Source organism: Phaseolus vulgaris, chromosome 3 (genome assembly GCF_000499845.2).
Source record: "Phaseolus vulgaris cultivar G19833 chromosome 3, P. vulgaris v2.0, whole genome shotgun sequence".
NCBI lineage: Eukaryota > Viridiplantae > Streptophyta > Magnoliopsida > Fabales > Fabaceae > Phaseolus > Phaseolus vulgaris.
The window spans coordinates 37770727-37786947 of NC_023757.2; the positions used below are offsets into that span (position 1 = coordinate 37770727).

General features: G+C 30.9%; 1 protein-coding gene across 1 annotated transcript; it reads right to left on the bottom strand.

Annotated features, from left to right (window-relative positions):
* Positions 1-3252: 3252 nt before the first annotated feature.
* On the bottom strand, positions 3253-7951 carry LOC137807484 (zinc finger CCCH domain-containing protein 25). Its single transcript, XM_068608144.1, has 9 exons — positions 7493-7951; positions 7250-7348; positions 6657-7126; positions 6468-6534; positions 6275-6328; positions 5265-5333; positions 5116-5181; positions 4942-5010; positions 3253-3534 (listed from the first exon to the last, which is right to left on the bottom strand). The coding sequence occupies exons 1-9, from the start codon at positions 7601-7603 to the stop codon at positions 3442-3444; spliced, it is 1098 nt and encodes a 365-aa protein (XP_068464245.1). The 5' UTR covers positions 7604-7951; the 3' UTR covers positions 3253-3441.
* Positions 7952-16221: the final 8270 nt, after the last annotated feature.

Genomic DNA, 16221 nt, shown 5'->3' on the forward strand with positions numbered 1-16221 from the left:
TCGATTGCGATGGTAAGAGAGAATTTGTGTCATAGGAATAAGGTCATTTTTAAAGGTAGAGTGGTGGATTATTCTGAGATTTTTTCAGTGATCCAACTGAAGACTTGATCTTGAATAACTTCTAAAGTTCCCTCAACCTGCTTCTATTTGTCAGATTGATTTCTTGACCGTGGTATGTTTGTACTCGTTTAACTTGTTTGTTCTTTCTTAGGTTGATGAGTTAACTACAAAAAAATCATTAAATATAAATCAATTTTAAAGATAAAAAATATTTAATTGTTATATTGACTAAATTATAGATAATTTTTTTAAACGAAATATTTCTAAATTAATTTCTATTATTGTTAAAAAATTTATACTAAAAAATAAATTCTAAAATAAAAAAATTATAAGTTTTTTAACATGTATACGATAGAATATCCATTGTGAGTGAGCATTTAATGCATATCGGAAACACAGACGCAGGAGAGAAAGTTTGAAGAGAACCAATTTTAAGCACATGGCCACTGGTTTTCTTCATTCGTCTCAATTGTCTGAATTTCTTCTCCTGAAACACGTCTCAATATATTGCTATGATGGATACCTTGATTTCGAGATACACTTTTTCTCTAGATAACTAAAATAAGTTCTTTAACCTCCTTTTTTTCAATCTGTCTATTTTAATTATTTCTCTTTTTCACATTCTTTTTAATGATCAAATAACTTTCATTCTAGAAACAAAACTCTTGTTTCCTTTATTTAGCCAACGCCCATTGATTTAGTACCATCAATTTTAAAAGATAACTTCTCATACTAACTATCATCATTTTATTTTATTAAATCTATCATTGTACTTCACATTAATTAATATTATTTAATTTATTTATTTTCTAACATCTTCTCCTACATGCAAAGCTTTCTAAGAGGAGAAGAAAGATTCCCACGTGAGAAGGCTTTGTCTATGGAAACTCCATGAAACTTTATCTAAATTCCATGACGAGGGAGTAAAAGCGTGCTTCTTCCTAATACAAGCACGGAAATATTAGGATGGTAATCGAGTGAGTTAAGGTGGAGTATTTTTTACATTCCAAATTAGAGAAGTCAAAATTTATTTTTAATAAGTAAATATATTTTAGTTGTATAATTTACAATGATATTTTAGATAAAATTATATTTCAAATTATATAATACATGATGCATTTTTGGATATAAAATGTACAATTTATAATGTATTTTTTTGGTAATTGTGCAATTTGAAAAATTCCAAAATACATAATCTGGAATAGACATGCATAGCAGTGAGAACGAAAAAAATTAGGAAGATTATATTTGATCATTTCACCACTCCCATGTGGTACAGGTTGAAATCATAGAGGTACATGAAGAAATGGGCCATAATATGTTAGGGCCATGCATTGAGAATGTGCTTGGCGCCCATGTATTAAAAAAAAGGCAAATTCTCTCTTCACCATATCAATTTCAACTGTACCCAATTTTCTATTAAAATAACGAAAATATTTTTTCAAAATAACAAAAATAACCTTGAGAAGGATGTGGATAAAACAATATTTTCAGAAACCTCTGTTCCAGAATATATTTTCAAATTCCAACTGCACCCAATTTTCTATTAAAATAATGAAAATGTATTTTCAAATTTTGTGTTCTGAATTTTCTTTTCCTAAATGTAATACATTTTGGATTTCCTTTTCCATAATGAGATTTTGACTTTTGAATTATATTTTTTGAATTTTAGATTTTCAAAGAGGATAATCTTAAAAAAATATAAAAGATGCAAGATTAAAATTGATATGCTGCAGGGAAAACTTGGCAGACTTATTTACTTGAAAAAGAGCCCTACTACTCCAGTTTTAGTGGTTACGTGAGGATGAGATTCTGTTTTTTTGGCAAATTCTTCCTGCATCATATCAATTTTTTAAATTTCTAAAACTACCCTCCTGCACCATATCAATTTTAACCTCCATCATATCAATTTTTTAAATTTCCAAAACTACCCTTATTCTAAATTAAAAAATCTAAAATAATAATTATAATTGAGAAATAAAAAAATACATGCTGGAAAAAAAATTCTGAACACAACTAAGAACATTCTAGATAAAAAATTTCAGAATTCAAAAATATGTTCCGAAAATTGAAATCCAAAATATTTCAGATAAAATTTCAAAAATAATTTTTCTATTTTTGTGTAAGATTATTTTCGTCATTTAAAAGGAGTATTTTTATCATTTTCTAGAGTTGATTGGGTACATGCTGAAATTGATATGGTGTAAGGGAGAAATTGATATGCTGAAATTGATATGTTTTAAAATGATTAATTTTAGCTTTTTAAAGTTTGACTTTCGAATTATCTAAAAAAAATCTGGAACAATCTTTCCAGAATTTATTAAATACATTCTAGAACACTTTTTGAAATATTATAAATTTTTCAAACAAAAATTTCAGAATAAAATTTTTGAAATACATTATAAATGCGTTTTTCAAAATAAGTTTTCGAGAACAAACTTTCCAGAACAATGTTTAAAAACAAGCTTTATGGAACTTTTTTTTTTCACTCTTCTCTATAATGTTCTCCTTCTCTTCCTCAGTGACAGTGCAGCAGCAGTGGTGGGGTTAAGTGAGGGAAAAGCGGACAGAGGGGAACTGGGTCATTTCACCCAACTGTAGGGGGTGTAGGAAGCCAAAGCCATACGTTTCTTCCATTAAACCAGCAAAAGTAAACCAGGCCTAATCTACTATTTACCCAAATCTAGTAAAATTTTCATGCCAAGATTCTCACTTTTCTTACCAGAATACATTCATAATTTCTACTTAACATCTAATTAAGTTTTATTCACCAGGTTAACCCATTTAAGTTTTTCAGTTAAGGCATCGTAACTAAGTTGGACATCAACCAAATTTGGTTAAAAGCTTCAAGTGGCAAACTATGTGTGCCAACTTTTGCTACGGATTTTTCAGTACCTCTTAGATCAGTCCATATTGGTGACAATGTATTTTATAGGATGTCAGTAGTTCAAACTTTAGTATATTACCAAAAACTCGTCACTCCAGTATCTGCGCCATGCAACGGAGCCAATAAACATTTTCCTAGTAGCAAGTGCAGTACACCAACTAGTCAGTTTTTCATGCCAAAACACAAGCTTTTGGATAAAAAATACCAGATCATGCAATGGAATACGAAAAGTACCACGTACGGCTAGTTTTCTCTAGTGAATTTATAACAGATGAAGTCAAAATTATGACCAAGTAACCAACAACTAAACAGTATAAGCAAAACTCTATTGATGCTATTTAGTAAAAGCTAGAGTTGTTGAATCAGAAAAGGAAAAATAGAAGAGATTCATTGATTTATCCAAGCATATTTTCATTCATATCAGACAAGGCATGATGTGCTAAACCCATTTTAAAGCATTAGTGACACAATCTGAAACTCCCAAAGATATATTACTATCTAGCATCAAGACTTCCATTTGTTAGTAGTCCATCCTTTAATCCAACGCCATCACCATCAATCTCTAACAGTACGGTATCAATTAGAGTCTGCAAGCCACCAAGAGAAAACACTTAGTCGTGCTACTATCACGATTTCATCTCATCCATTTGGGACGTGGAGATAGAGAACAAAGGAAAGAAAACAACTGGAGTAATAGGAACAACTGAACTCACTAAATCCAACTCAGAAATTTATCAGACAACTCCAAACATCACACAATGTTCATAATTTCAAATCAATAACGATGAGCAAACATTAGAGATCTTTCGAATCTCAACAGGTCTATTTCAGACATCTTAATTTCTTAAAAAAAAATGTTTTCCACTGTATTTTATGGCATATTTTTTTTTTCTTTTTAGACATAAATATATTTTTTTATCCCTACAAGTATTGTTAAATATGATTTTAGTAAAAAAAGCTTTTGGGTTTTGGTCCTCACAGATTTATTTATATTTTAAATATCTATCTACAATTTAGTGATCACATAACATGCATTTATACGAGCCATGTAAATGATCATCATGAGGTGGCATGTATGGACATGTAATCATTACTGAGTATTAAAAGGGACCAATTTCCAAAAATTAAAAGGATGACGATCAAAACTAACAAAAAAAATTGGAGGTCTAAATTCAAATTTAGCATATTTACATAAATAAAAACATATTTTACCCTTCACTTCGGGTTCTACTATGGAGATTAACTATCTGTGACAACTAATTTAATTGATGTTTCTTGTATATTCACGGCATATCTTATCCTTCTAATGATTTACATTTATACATCTCTTTCATTACTAAAATTTCTTATCTCAAAATAAAATCCATATCTTTGGCCCCAATGTAACAAATTACAAAAGACAGAAATTGTTTGTTAGGGACTGGGATATTATGGAGTGCCTAAGTCTCACATCGAGAAGTATGAGTGCAAAGTGCAATATTTCAGTGTTCGGTTCTTTCCCCTCAGTGGCTAGCTTTTGAGGGTGGGTCCACAAGTGCTTGGATGCTTATTAACTGGTAGCAAAACTAGTTGTTAGTGCCTCAAAAAGGGCTACCTGCTTGATGTTAGACTTGAGCACTCCCACAATACCCAAGTTCCTATCATATCATAGGCCCAAAAGATAAATACCATACGTAATTTTAAAGATAAACGGGGCAACAGAAAAAAAAAAAGAGTCATAAGACTCGTCTTTTATACAAATTGTACTATATAGTGCATCTATGTTGACAGACAAAATTCAAGGTAGCATAACAATTTGAACAAACATTTTATAAAGGAAGCATTTGTCACATAATTCTACATAAAATTCATTATGCATAATGCACAAAATCATGTGATATTGAAAAAGCAGTATCCAAGATCACAATGTATAATGTAATCATTTTTTAAAAAACACAAGACATACTTTGCAGACTTGTACAGAAATCAGAATTACGTGGTGTTAAGGCACAAACCTGAAGTTCCTTTTCACTAGTTTTAAGCCTTTCTGTGCAATCTTTCACTTGCAGAAAACATTTACGCAGCTGAATATCAATTGCCCAAACCCAATGTTAGCAATAGTACATGAATTTGACAATAGTATAGGGACTGCAAATATCTAATGTATAATTATGACAACTAGATACTACCTTCATCAACTGCATCTGATGATATGAAGAGTTTTTCTTTGCATTGACCAGTGCATCCTCCAGTTTCTGCAGTAAATATCTTCCAGGTCAGAATATAATACAGATTTTTTGTTCAAAGGACAATCAAAAGAGTATAGCAAAACAGATACCTTAGATTGCTTTTGCAATTCCTTAACCTGGACCTTTTTCTCTTCCAATCCCTCTTCCATTTGAGAAACCTGAAAAACCAAGAAATTCCACTTCCCACATCATCAACACACATCAGAAATAAAACTAACACAGGGCGCTGGAGGACTTATTATTCGGAATTGGAAGATTTCTCAACTAAGTGATATGCCAACTCAGTATTTAGAAAACATTGGATTCAGGGAATTCTTCGTATGCATTTGTATGCACTGTGATGAATTCAAGTGTGGAGATAAGTGAAGTGAGCAATATATATAGAGTAAGACCCATAAACCTAATTGGCTTCAAATTCTGGGTTAGAGATGATGTTAGGTGTATAAACCTAACTCTTATACCATATTAGGAAGTAAATTTTAAATCTAATTCATCCTCACAAAACAAGCTTGTAAAGTGAGGATTACCCCACTTGTATAACTGTAAATTGGTCTAATCCCTAGTCGATGTAAGATCTCCAACAAAGTGTCTTATATATGGGTCCACTCATGACTCGTGACTCATCGGATGAGCAATATATAAAGAGAAAAACCATTGGATCCATTTGTGGAAAGTGTCGAGTCACAGAGGTTCGTGGGTAGAACATTTTCGAGGTGGAGGGGGGTTTGCAATGTGTAGAGGACTCAGACTTTAGGAGAAAATTGTGAGGAATTCAACTATAGAATCAGGAGTCCCTCGTCAAGTGGGAATGAGTAGGTGAACAATATAAGGAGAAAAATCCACAAATCTATCTTTAAAATTTTAGGTTGGAAATGGTGCCAGATCTCTAATATATGGGTTGACTCGGGATTCATCGAATCCACATCTCCTAGGTCAGGTACATGGTCTCCCGGTATGTCTACTCGAGGAACCAAAAAATGCAATTGTTGAGTCAGAAGAAAATATTTGTCACTATCAAAAAGCTACTTGCTAGCATGGGCTTGACCATTTAACAAATTTTAATCATTCATTCATGTTTGCTCTAAAAGAGATTACAAACCTCTTTTTTTAGTTGATCAAGCTGCTTAGTTGAGCTCTCTAATTGTGCTTCTACCTGAAATCCACACAAAAAATTTAAACCAAAAAAAAAAAAAATGTATCACATTCAGCTTCAATTTATTTTATGCCAATATGCTACCTGGACAAGAAATTCAGAATTCATCATTTCAGAAATTTGAAGGCATTCGCATTACCTGATCATCATGAGCACCAGTTGATTCCGATGAAAGATCCATGCTATGTTGATTAGTAACATTCAAGCTGCAGAAAAAACACTAATAAGACCAGTAGATGATGCATGCAACATATGTAAATCGAAGAAGAATGGTTGGAAATAAACATATGTCAAGGAGTATGTCAAGGAAAATGGATGGAAATCTTACTCATTGTTTCTCCTTGACTGATCTTTTCTATCTTCATCAAAACTTCTATCAAGGTCACTTGTCCCATCCGTTTTCCTGTCTGCAATAAAATCCAAGTTGTGGTCTCTATCCACATCTCCATCATCCCCCCTATGTTCTTCTTCATCTTCAGCTCTATCATCCTCTCTACTCCAGTCATTGTCTAACATAGGATCTCTATCTTGATCATAATCATGCATATGCTCAAATCTTCTATCCCTGTCCTGGTCTCGGTCTCGAGACCTATCACGGTCTCGATTCCAATCATTGCTCCGATTCCTGTATCCATCCCTACCACTATTATCATGATCATAATCTCGGTCTCGGTCTCTCCCACGATCCCAGTCTCCATTCCTCTCATCATTATGATAATAATACCGTTCTCTGCCAAAGTTTGGCCTGCCCCCACGAGACCTCACCCCATTAACTTTAACCACACGACCGTCAATGGTCTGATTCAGAACAACAGAGCGTCAGACGCCTAAAACTCAAGCTAACCACAACAATGACATTTCATAACCAAATATTGACTACCCTAAAACAAGTAAAAGAGGATAAATAATTAAATTACATACTCTGCCATTCATGTCGTTGATGGCGTCGATTGCTGACCTAGGATTTGTGAAAGTAACAAAACAATAGCACTTCCCCCTACTGCGTTGGTCGTTGATAATCTGAAAAAAAAAAAAAAAACTTTGGCGATTGAAACGAAACCCCAATGGGTGGAATTGATTATTTGTGAAAGGAATTACATAAATAAGGTGGCGATAAACAAAGTTGGTTAAAACCCTAAAAGAGACAGAGTTAGAAAAGTGGACCTTCACATCGAGAATGGCACCATACAAATTGAAGACAGTGCGAATGGTTTCCTCGGTGATGTCGTAAGGGAGACCCCCAACATATATAGAGCTATCGTCGTCTATCGTCATTTTTCCTTTTCTGCGGTCTATCGATCTTAGCTGACCTTACATTATATATTGTCTTTGCATGCTATGAATGCTGTTCTTGCTTTGCGTCAACCTTCAAACTTCACTTCTTCTTCCTTCCTCACTGCCACTATCCCCTAATCCTTATTCAGTCAACCCCAACTTTCTACTTCACTCAAATTCTAATTAATGTCTTTAAGAGTGTGTTTCAACGAGTGAATTGTAAGGAGAGGACAAAGATACGTGTGTGAACGGTAATAGCTTGGAAAAGAGGTTCTTTGAGTATTGAAAAAGAGGTTCTTTGAATTCTTGAATTAATCAGCAAAACTAAGAAGTGAAGGGGAAGTTCTTGAGAAATGTTGTGAGTATGATTCTTAAAAAATATTAATCCTTGAAATTGTAAAATTAGAAGTTTTGTATTTATGATTAAAATTAATTCAAAATAAAATATAATTAATTATTTGTATATGTTAGAACATTATTTTTAGAATTGAAACTTAGTAGAAAGAAATATAAATTATTTTATATTGTAAATATATGTAAAATTATTAAAAATAAATTTAACAAAATTAAATCAAATTTAAAGTTAATAAATATTAAACATGAATAATAATAAGTTATTTATATTTTCTATTTACCTTTGGATTAAAACCGTAATTACGAATTATTTAATATTCGGTTAATACATATAAAAATGTCTAAAAGAATTCATAAAATATGAATAAAATTTAACTTAATTATTATTGTTAATATTATTACTATTTTTAATTTTAATATTATTACTTTTATAATTTAATTATTGTTTTAAAAATTTTATAATAATATTTATTTATTTTGATTATTTTTTATTATTACTTATTTATGATTTTATATAATAAAATTCTTTATTATTATTACTTTATAAAAAAATTATTATTATTTTAAAATTTTATTACCATTATTATTCTTTATGATTTTATAATATTATTATTATTATATAAATTTATATATTATTATTATATTATATAATTATATTCGTTATGTTATATTCAGTGATTATCCTTTATATAACCATGAATGAAACCATGTGAAAGCTAATAATGAATAATGTATTTATGGAAAATACTATAGTATAGCAACACAAGAACTAGGCATAATGCAATAATAAGAAAATGAGGATTAAATTTGTAAAAGTTTGTATACATTTGATTTTTTTTCTTATATATAAAAAATTACTAGAGTGAATTATTTCGCAAATAAATTTTTTATGTTCAAATTAAGAATGTGTTTTTTTTTTCAAATAAGTTTATAAGAAAAAGAGATGACGAATTTTGTTTAATAGACACATTATAAATGTCTATGAATCATATTTTAAAGTCATGGAGAATACATGATAAATGATGAAAAAAAAGTCGTTGTTTCGAAAAGTGACTCCCAAAGAAAGATGGTTAGGGTTGGGAGAGAGGGGGAATGGTTTAGGATTGAGGGTAATGACGAGATTTTGATGTGGAGACATGTGTGCATAACAATACCATTGACACTTACCACATCATTAGTCGTTAATGTCGTTGGTGAAAATTTAACAAAAGGGACAAATTGCATATTTTAAAAAAAAATTGAGGACTAAATTGATTTTTATTTAAAACCATTGTAGTAAATTGTTGACCCTAAATGTAGAGAGTAAAAAGGTAATTAAACCAAAATATTATTAGCATGAAGTAACCAGCAAGCTTTAACTCTAAAAATTAGGTTAAATAGAGCACCAAACTTTTTTACACAAACCGTGATCGTCTTAGCGCATACCAGTCAGATAACAAGAAAGACACAACATATCTATACTGACTCACCTTGAATTTTTTGCTACATGTAAAACTCTTAAAGGATTCTATTATACTACAAGAAGACATTGATTACTACTAAGTACATATATCACTCTTGATAAATACAAGTGCATAAGTCATTATTGTTTATCTCTTTTTAATCTCCCCATGAGACTAAAAATTTCAAACTCAAAGTAATGATATTTCTAGAGTAGTTTTTATTTTGTGTAATTTTTTCTATTAGACTTTACCAAAAAGAAAAGTGAAAATTGATCATATGAGTCTTCAATATATATCAAGTCAAAGGTTAACCACAATTTTACAACATACATGGATAGTTAAGTTAATGGAATTGTCTACAAATATGGTTGTTGATGCTTGTCTATGCATGATATAAGTGGAAAACAATGTTATTAATACCTAGGTCCACCGAACACAGTGAAAATGGAAGCGGACTCACTATTTTGGCTTGTTGACCTAATTAAGTCTGTCCCGCACAATAGTTAAAAGGATGTTTATTCTTGCACCTCTCAAATTTCTTCATACACCCCATCAATTTTAGAAATCAAATATCGAAAGTCAAAATAGTTGTTCTAAATTTTGGAAGGTAAAATTGTTGTTCCGAAAATGTTAGTTTAGATTTTTTTTTCTCTTCTAAATTTTCATTTCCATAATTGACATTTATATTAAATTTTGAAATTAATGAGATGAAAGAAAAAAATTTGATAGAATGTAGGAAGAAGTATCATAATAAAAAATACAAAATTATCTCCTTTAACTTTTGTTTTTTTTTATATATATTACGTATTATAAGTAAATTAATATTTTTTTAATTCAAGACATGTCAATAAATTGAGCCCGGTGAGGGGCAATCCGCCCCCACATTTTATGGGCTTGTCTCTTACAAGACGGTGGGTTGTCTTAATTTTTTTTGCAGGATGTTCGGAAGGAAGTTGTTTTGGAAATCTGAGCTGTGTAGTTGGCTCAATGTGAGTTGATAAGGAACATAATTAAGTAGGTTTGGTTGATTTGAATTGTTTTTGAAGTGTGTTTTCGGGGGGTTCTTTCCTGATTGATTGATAACGTGTGATGTTTGTAAGTGGATTTGTTTTTTAGATACAGTGTTGCTTGTTTTAGTTATGTGGATGGACTTTATGGACCATAGTAAATTGAAGGGATAATTTAGGTGAGTTTGAAATTTATTTTTTTTAGGTTAATGTATAGGGATTGTGATATGCGTGAAATATCTAATATCATATTAATTTTTTTTATTGATAAAAATAACTTTTTAAAATTCAATTTTACAATGAGAATAATGTTTTTATAGAATAATGTTTTTATACAAGTACAATATGAATTATATATTGTTACTGCTAGAGAGATGATACCTAGAGAACTATTGAAAATTTCGTCTTCTTCCTTCCTTCAGACAGGTTGCTAAAGCTTCACTGTGATCCTTCTAGTCTTCACGCTATTCTTTCGGCTCTGAGTCTCGGATGAATGCCAAATGGGAAGGTACCTGCAGAAGGCACTCCGACGCTCAAGTCAGTAAAGAGTGTATTCGACACTCGGGCGTATACAGTGATAATGACGTACCTTTCTTTTTGGAATGTGTCCTATTTATATTATTTTAATGAACTTACCTTATTGGACTCGATTAGTGGAATGAATCACACTCATGGTTGTATTACCTAATTCTTAATGGTAGTTTAGCTTCACTGACCTTGGTTTGAGTGTTATCAACGACCTGACCGTCCGTGGGGTCTCGGTCACCTCAGTCGGTCCATACCAGTAGATATATAAATGATTTTATCTATTAAATTCATCCGATAAACCAAATTTAAACTTTGTGAGCTTATTTCTATGATATTTTAATAAGTTGTTGAAACTTATTTTGTAAGCATAGGAAGAAGGAGAGAACATTTAATTTGATACGCAGTATTAAAAGGGTTGAATGATAGATCGGTTGTAGAATGTAAAAATCAAGAATTTGGCCTGTCCCACGGCTACTATTGCTTTTTTGTTGCATTCTACACTTTTCTTAAAGTGAGAAATGATGAGCATAAAGAAAGGCCAACAAGTTGAGACAATCAATGCAAAGCAAAGGAAGAGTTTCTTTAACTTCATATGTAATAAGCACAACATGTATACCAGAATGATTGCTAACATCATATGGATAACCACCAACCTCATACTACCACTATGCATGTTGCCTTCTTCCTTTGCTTCGTCTAAATCATTACCTATAAATTAATCAGGACAAAAAGCTTAAAAGATCAATGCCTTTAGCATTTGTCCTTTGTATACGTAAGTACACCTTTCGTTGCCCTCTTCCCACTGTAATGACATGATGCTGGTAGGGCTCTGCTCCTAAAACCTGTGCTTCCTCGCTATTAGAGGAGAATAAACTAACATTTATTATATTCCATTAACATTACAACTTTTAATCCCATTTAACAGTTGTAAGTAGGTAAACACCAGAATCAAAATTTTGTAGGCTCTACCAAAGACACAACTTGTGCTTTATTTTTATGCTCTTTAAGTACCATCTTAAGAGTTCATATAATTAAAATAGATCAACATTCAAGATATGTACATTCTGATTAAGAAATAGTGCAGTATATAATAAGATTTTATATGTCATTGTACCAAAGTTTTCTTAAATATTACATTCTTCCTTTCCTTATGTCTCTCTTTCTGAATAGGTGTCTATACCTGTGACATCCTTTAACCGTACGTTGTCACTTTTAAAGTATAAATTTAAGTTCCTCTGTGTTCGCAGTTTCTTATTTTGTATTTATAATTGCACTTTTGTTGATTTTTTTTTTCTCAACAAAGACTCTTTTTCCCAGAAAAATAGGGTTCTGCATTTTACAGGTTGAAATATGTATTTTTGAAGTATGGATTGCATGTATTGAAGTGTTTCGAAATATTCCCTACAGCTGGTTGAATGTCAGTGTTGGTGCCATCATTTTTCTGTATAATGTAACTGTGTAGAAGCTGGTTTCTTTGATTAATTAGTTTAATTCAGGTTTCTAATTAGTGGGTGGGCAACAGAAGGCAATCATAACATAAGCAGATTAATTCTAATACGAATCACCATCGATGAAGAAATAATAATGATAATAAAATAATAGAGAGGTACCCCACTATCTTGGATGTATAATAGGGCGAAAAGAATGTCGGGAAAAGGAAAATGGTCGAAGGTTAAAAACCTAGTCTGAAGATTTGTCTGAAAAGTAGTTGATAACGTAAATGGTGCTTTGCCATTACAGAAGATGAAGTAGTGAAGAATGAGGAACCCTAATTGACTGAAGTGGTGGTTTGAAGGAAAGAGCATCTAATGACTGTTATGGAGAGACTGATGGATCCCCCATAATCATTCTCACCTTTATGGACATGCATGTTCCTTTTGATTGCAACGTTTTGTCAATCATTCTCACGTTTTGGTGGGTCAAGCTGCGTGCAATATTCCACAACCTTTTAAAAGAAACACAATCATTTCTCCCTTTGACTTCATAAAGTACCTTCTTTATTCCTGAATAATTTCTCTCATTTTTCATTTCTATATATTCATTTTTTATATTATAATTCAAATTCTCATTTTAAATAAATTAATTTAAGAATTTTTTTCCTTTTTTTTGTCGAACTATGTAAATTTTTATACCAAAAATATTTTTTTAAATATTATTATGTAAAATTAACCTAATTAATGTATTGCATTAAATAAAATATATCTTTCTTTCTATCTGGGTCAATTATCTTAATCATTCATAATGATTTTTTTTAATTTTTTAATAGCAAACAATAAATAAATATAAATATAAAAGGAACACAAAAGGGTATTTTAACCCTTATACATGAAAAAGAATCTGAACAACTTTTTTAAGTACTCTACGGTAAATAAAACACTATCTAATGAAGCTCTTTAGGATAAAAAAGATGATTGCGAGGAGTCAATCACATTCTCAAGCACTTTCTTAATTTTGTAAGACAAAATCTTAGAAATAATCTTGTAGATGCTTCCAACCGAAGAAATGGGCTTATACTACTCATCTAGAGATTGAGGGTTGGAAGATTAGGAATGAGAGAGATGAAAGAAGAATTACAACCTTTTGGAAAACAACCGTGAGCATGGAAACCCTGAATTGCCTTGACAAAATCCTTTTTAATGATATGCCAAAAATGCTTGATGAAATTGAAACTTACCCCATCTAGTCCAGTGCTTTTGTCACTCTCACACTCCCATACAACTTCCTTGATTTCTAGTTCCTCAAAAGGTGCAATAAACATGCAATTCTTATCTTTTGTTATCTTCTAAAATGGTACATTATCCAAACTGACCCCAAAATCATCGAGTTGACATCCTATTAGAACAGAACTTTAGAAATTCATTTTTTACTGTGCTTGGTTCTTCAATCCACTTATCCTGGCAGAGCACCCCATGAATTTCACTTTTCCTTCTTCTCCATCTTATCATAGCATGGAAGAATTTAGAATTAGAATCCCCGTGCTTAAATTACTGAGACCTGGATTTTTGTTGGAGAAGGGATTCATTTCACATATTGATTACTTGTAACTGACTCAAGATTTCCAAGCGAGCCTCATTCTCAAAGTCAGGGAACAAGTTGTTGTCATCCTTCTGATCTAACATTGTAGTTTATTCAAGAGCTATTTTCTTACCATCTCGATATAACTAAACACCTCTTTATTCCACTCCCTTAGGTCACCTTTAAGCATTTTGAACTTATCTCTTATACCCAGAACCTGATTACCTTTCACCACATACTTTTCCCATTTTTCTTTCACGAAGCCACTGAACCTTTTGTCCTCCTGCCATATGTCTAAAAACCTGAAGGGTTTAGGACCCCAGTCCACCACGTGAGATTTCATAATTAAGGCGCAATGGTCCGATACCTGCCAACCTATAACATATTTTTTTACTTCCTACCCAAGTTTGTAACCATTCATTTGAAACTAAGAATCTGTCAATCTTGCTTTTTGCCTTGCTATTTGGTCTGTACCAAGTGAACTTTCTCCCTACTCAAGGAATATCTAATAGCTCATCTCCTAAATGAAACTGTTGAAACCATATATCTCCTTACTATCACATCTTCCATAACAAACTCCCCTAAGTTGTTCCTTTTTCCTGATAGCATTAAAGTCACTCAGAATACACCAAGATTTGCGAGTCTCGTTCCCTCTTAACTTAGATAACTCTTCCCATAAACTGATTTTATCCTTGATATATTGCATGACAAATACATATTAACAATGACAATAGAGATATTTTTATCCAAAAAATTCCAGAGACGATCACAGAGTGTTTGCTAGAGATGTGCCTAGAGCATTCAAAGAAATTGTTATGCTAGAGAGTAAGAATCCCTCTGAAACCATTCGATACTTCATTATGGACAAAGTTGATGTCATTATCCCTCACAGCTGATATTAGATAACTTAGTTTCTTGAATACAAAGCATGTCGATCCCTTCTCTTTTAATAATCTCCTTTAAATACCTCCACTTTAGGGTTCCTCAATTCTCTAGAATTCATTGATGCAATGACCATAAGTCACAGAAGCCCCCCCTAAATATGTATTTGAATTTAGTTTAAAATTTTTTTAGATAATAATAAAAGATTAAAGTATGTAATTTAAAATATCAATTTAAACCTATTTTTCACTCTAGTTTTCACTGATTCCACACTGATTTTATTAGTTTTTTTATTGATTTCCGCTGTTTTAAAAATTGAAATATTTTAATTTTTTGAAGTTAACATAATGGTTACCCATAGACCAGTCAAATCAGTCCATCCACCTTCTGAAAAATATTTATTTATTTTTAATATAAAATTATGATATATATTATTATATTATTAAAGTTGATAGTTACGTGTGAGTATTTTTTTGGGAGTGTCAAATTAATCTTTTTAAAATATGTACAACAAAAATTGGATAATGCGATAATTTACTACGAGGTTTTCTCAATACAATAATAGTCGGCATTTATTTATAAATTTTAATGCTAGAATGAATAAAAGTCAAAATAAAAGGTGAGAGATATAATTTCTGTTCACAAAAATAAATAGTACTGATATAATTTACTTTTAACTGTGTAGATGGTGAGTTCACCAATGGATCACTGTCTCATGTGGTCTACTTTTGATTATTTTCTACAAAAAGATATTATACGTTGCACGTCTTTTTATACATTACCAACCATTTTTTAAAATAAAGTTATTTATAGTATTTACATAAAAGATGAAAAAATAATTTACTTCATATAAAATTTAAAATAAATCATGAAAAAAAGTTATTGGATAAAAAATAAACTTATAGAAATTTAGGAAGATTTGTATTACTTAAAAGTTAATTTTTTTTATATTTTTACTTAAAAAATGAAGAATTTGAATTTATTTAAATTTTCAAAATCATGTTTTACCTATTTTTATTATTTACTTGATTTTTGATGAAACATTTGTAACTATCGAAAAATTAGTCTTTATAATAGAAGTGGTGTAATTAAAATAATATCTAAATATTTTATTATTAAAATAAAAAGAACATATAAATAGAAAATTTAGTTATTTAGATTTCATATTAAAATAATTATTATCTTCTTAAAAGTTTTTTTTTCTTTTCTCTCTCTTCTCTCTGACCTTCTCGATCATTAGTTTGACAATCGAAGTCTGTCATCAAACTCCTAGTAGTGAATATTACAAGACTACTCTATCAGAATCTTTGATAAAGTAAGTTCATTTTTTTCTCTTCTCTTTAAGTCAAATTTTGAATTTAGGTTGTCTCTGTCTTTGTTTTGCATGTGA

What these genes read in the sequence shown, in the direction of transcription:
- LOC137807484 (XM_068608144.1), bottom strand. Translation starts at nt 7,603, where the DNA reads ATGACGATAGACGACGATAGCTCTATATATGTTGGGGGTCTCCCTTAC. An exon ending in TCAACGACATGAATGGCAGA is followed by an intron (nt 7,127 to 7,249) that starts GTATGTAATTTA and finishes GTTCTGAATCAG; the next exon opens with ACCATTGACGGTCGTGTGGT. An exon ending in TTGATCAACTAAAAAAAGAG is followed by an intron (nt 5,334 to 6,274) that starts GTTTGTAATCTC and finishes TTGGTTTTTCAG; the next exon opens with GTTTCTCAAATGGAAGAGGG.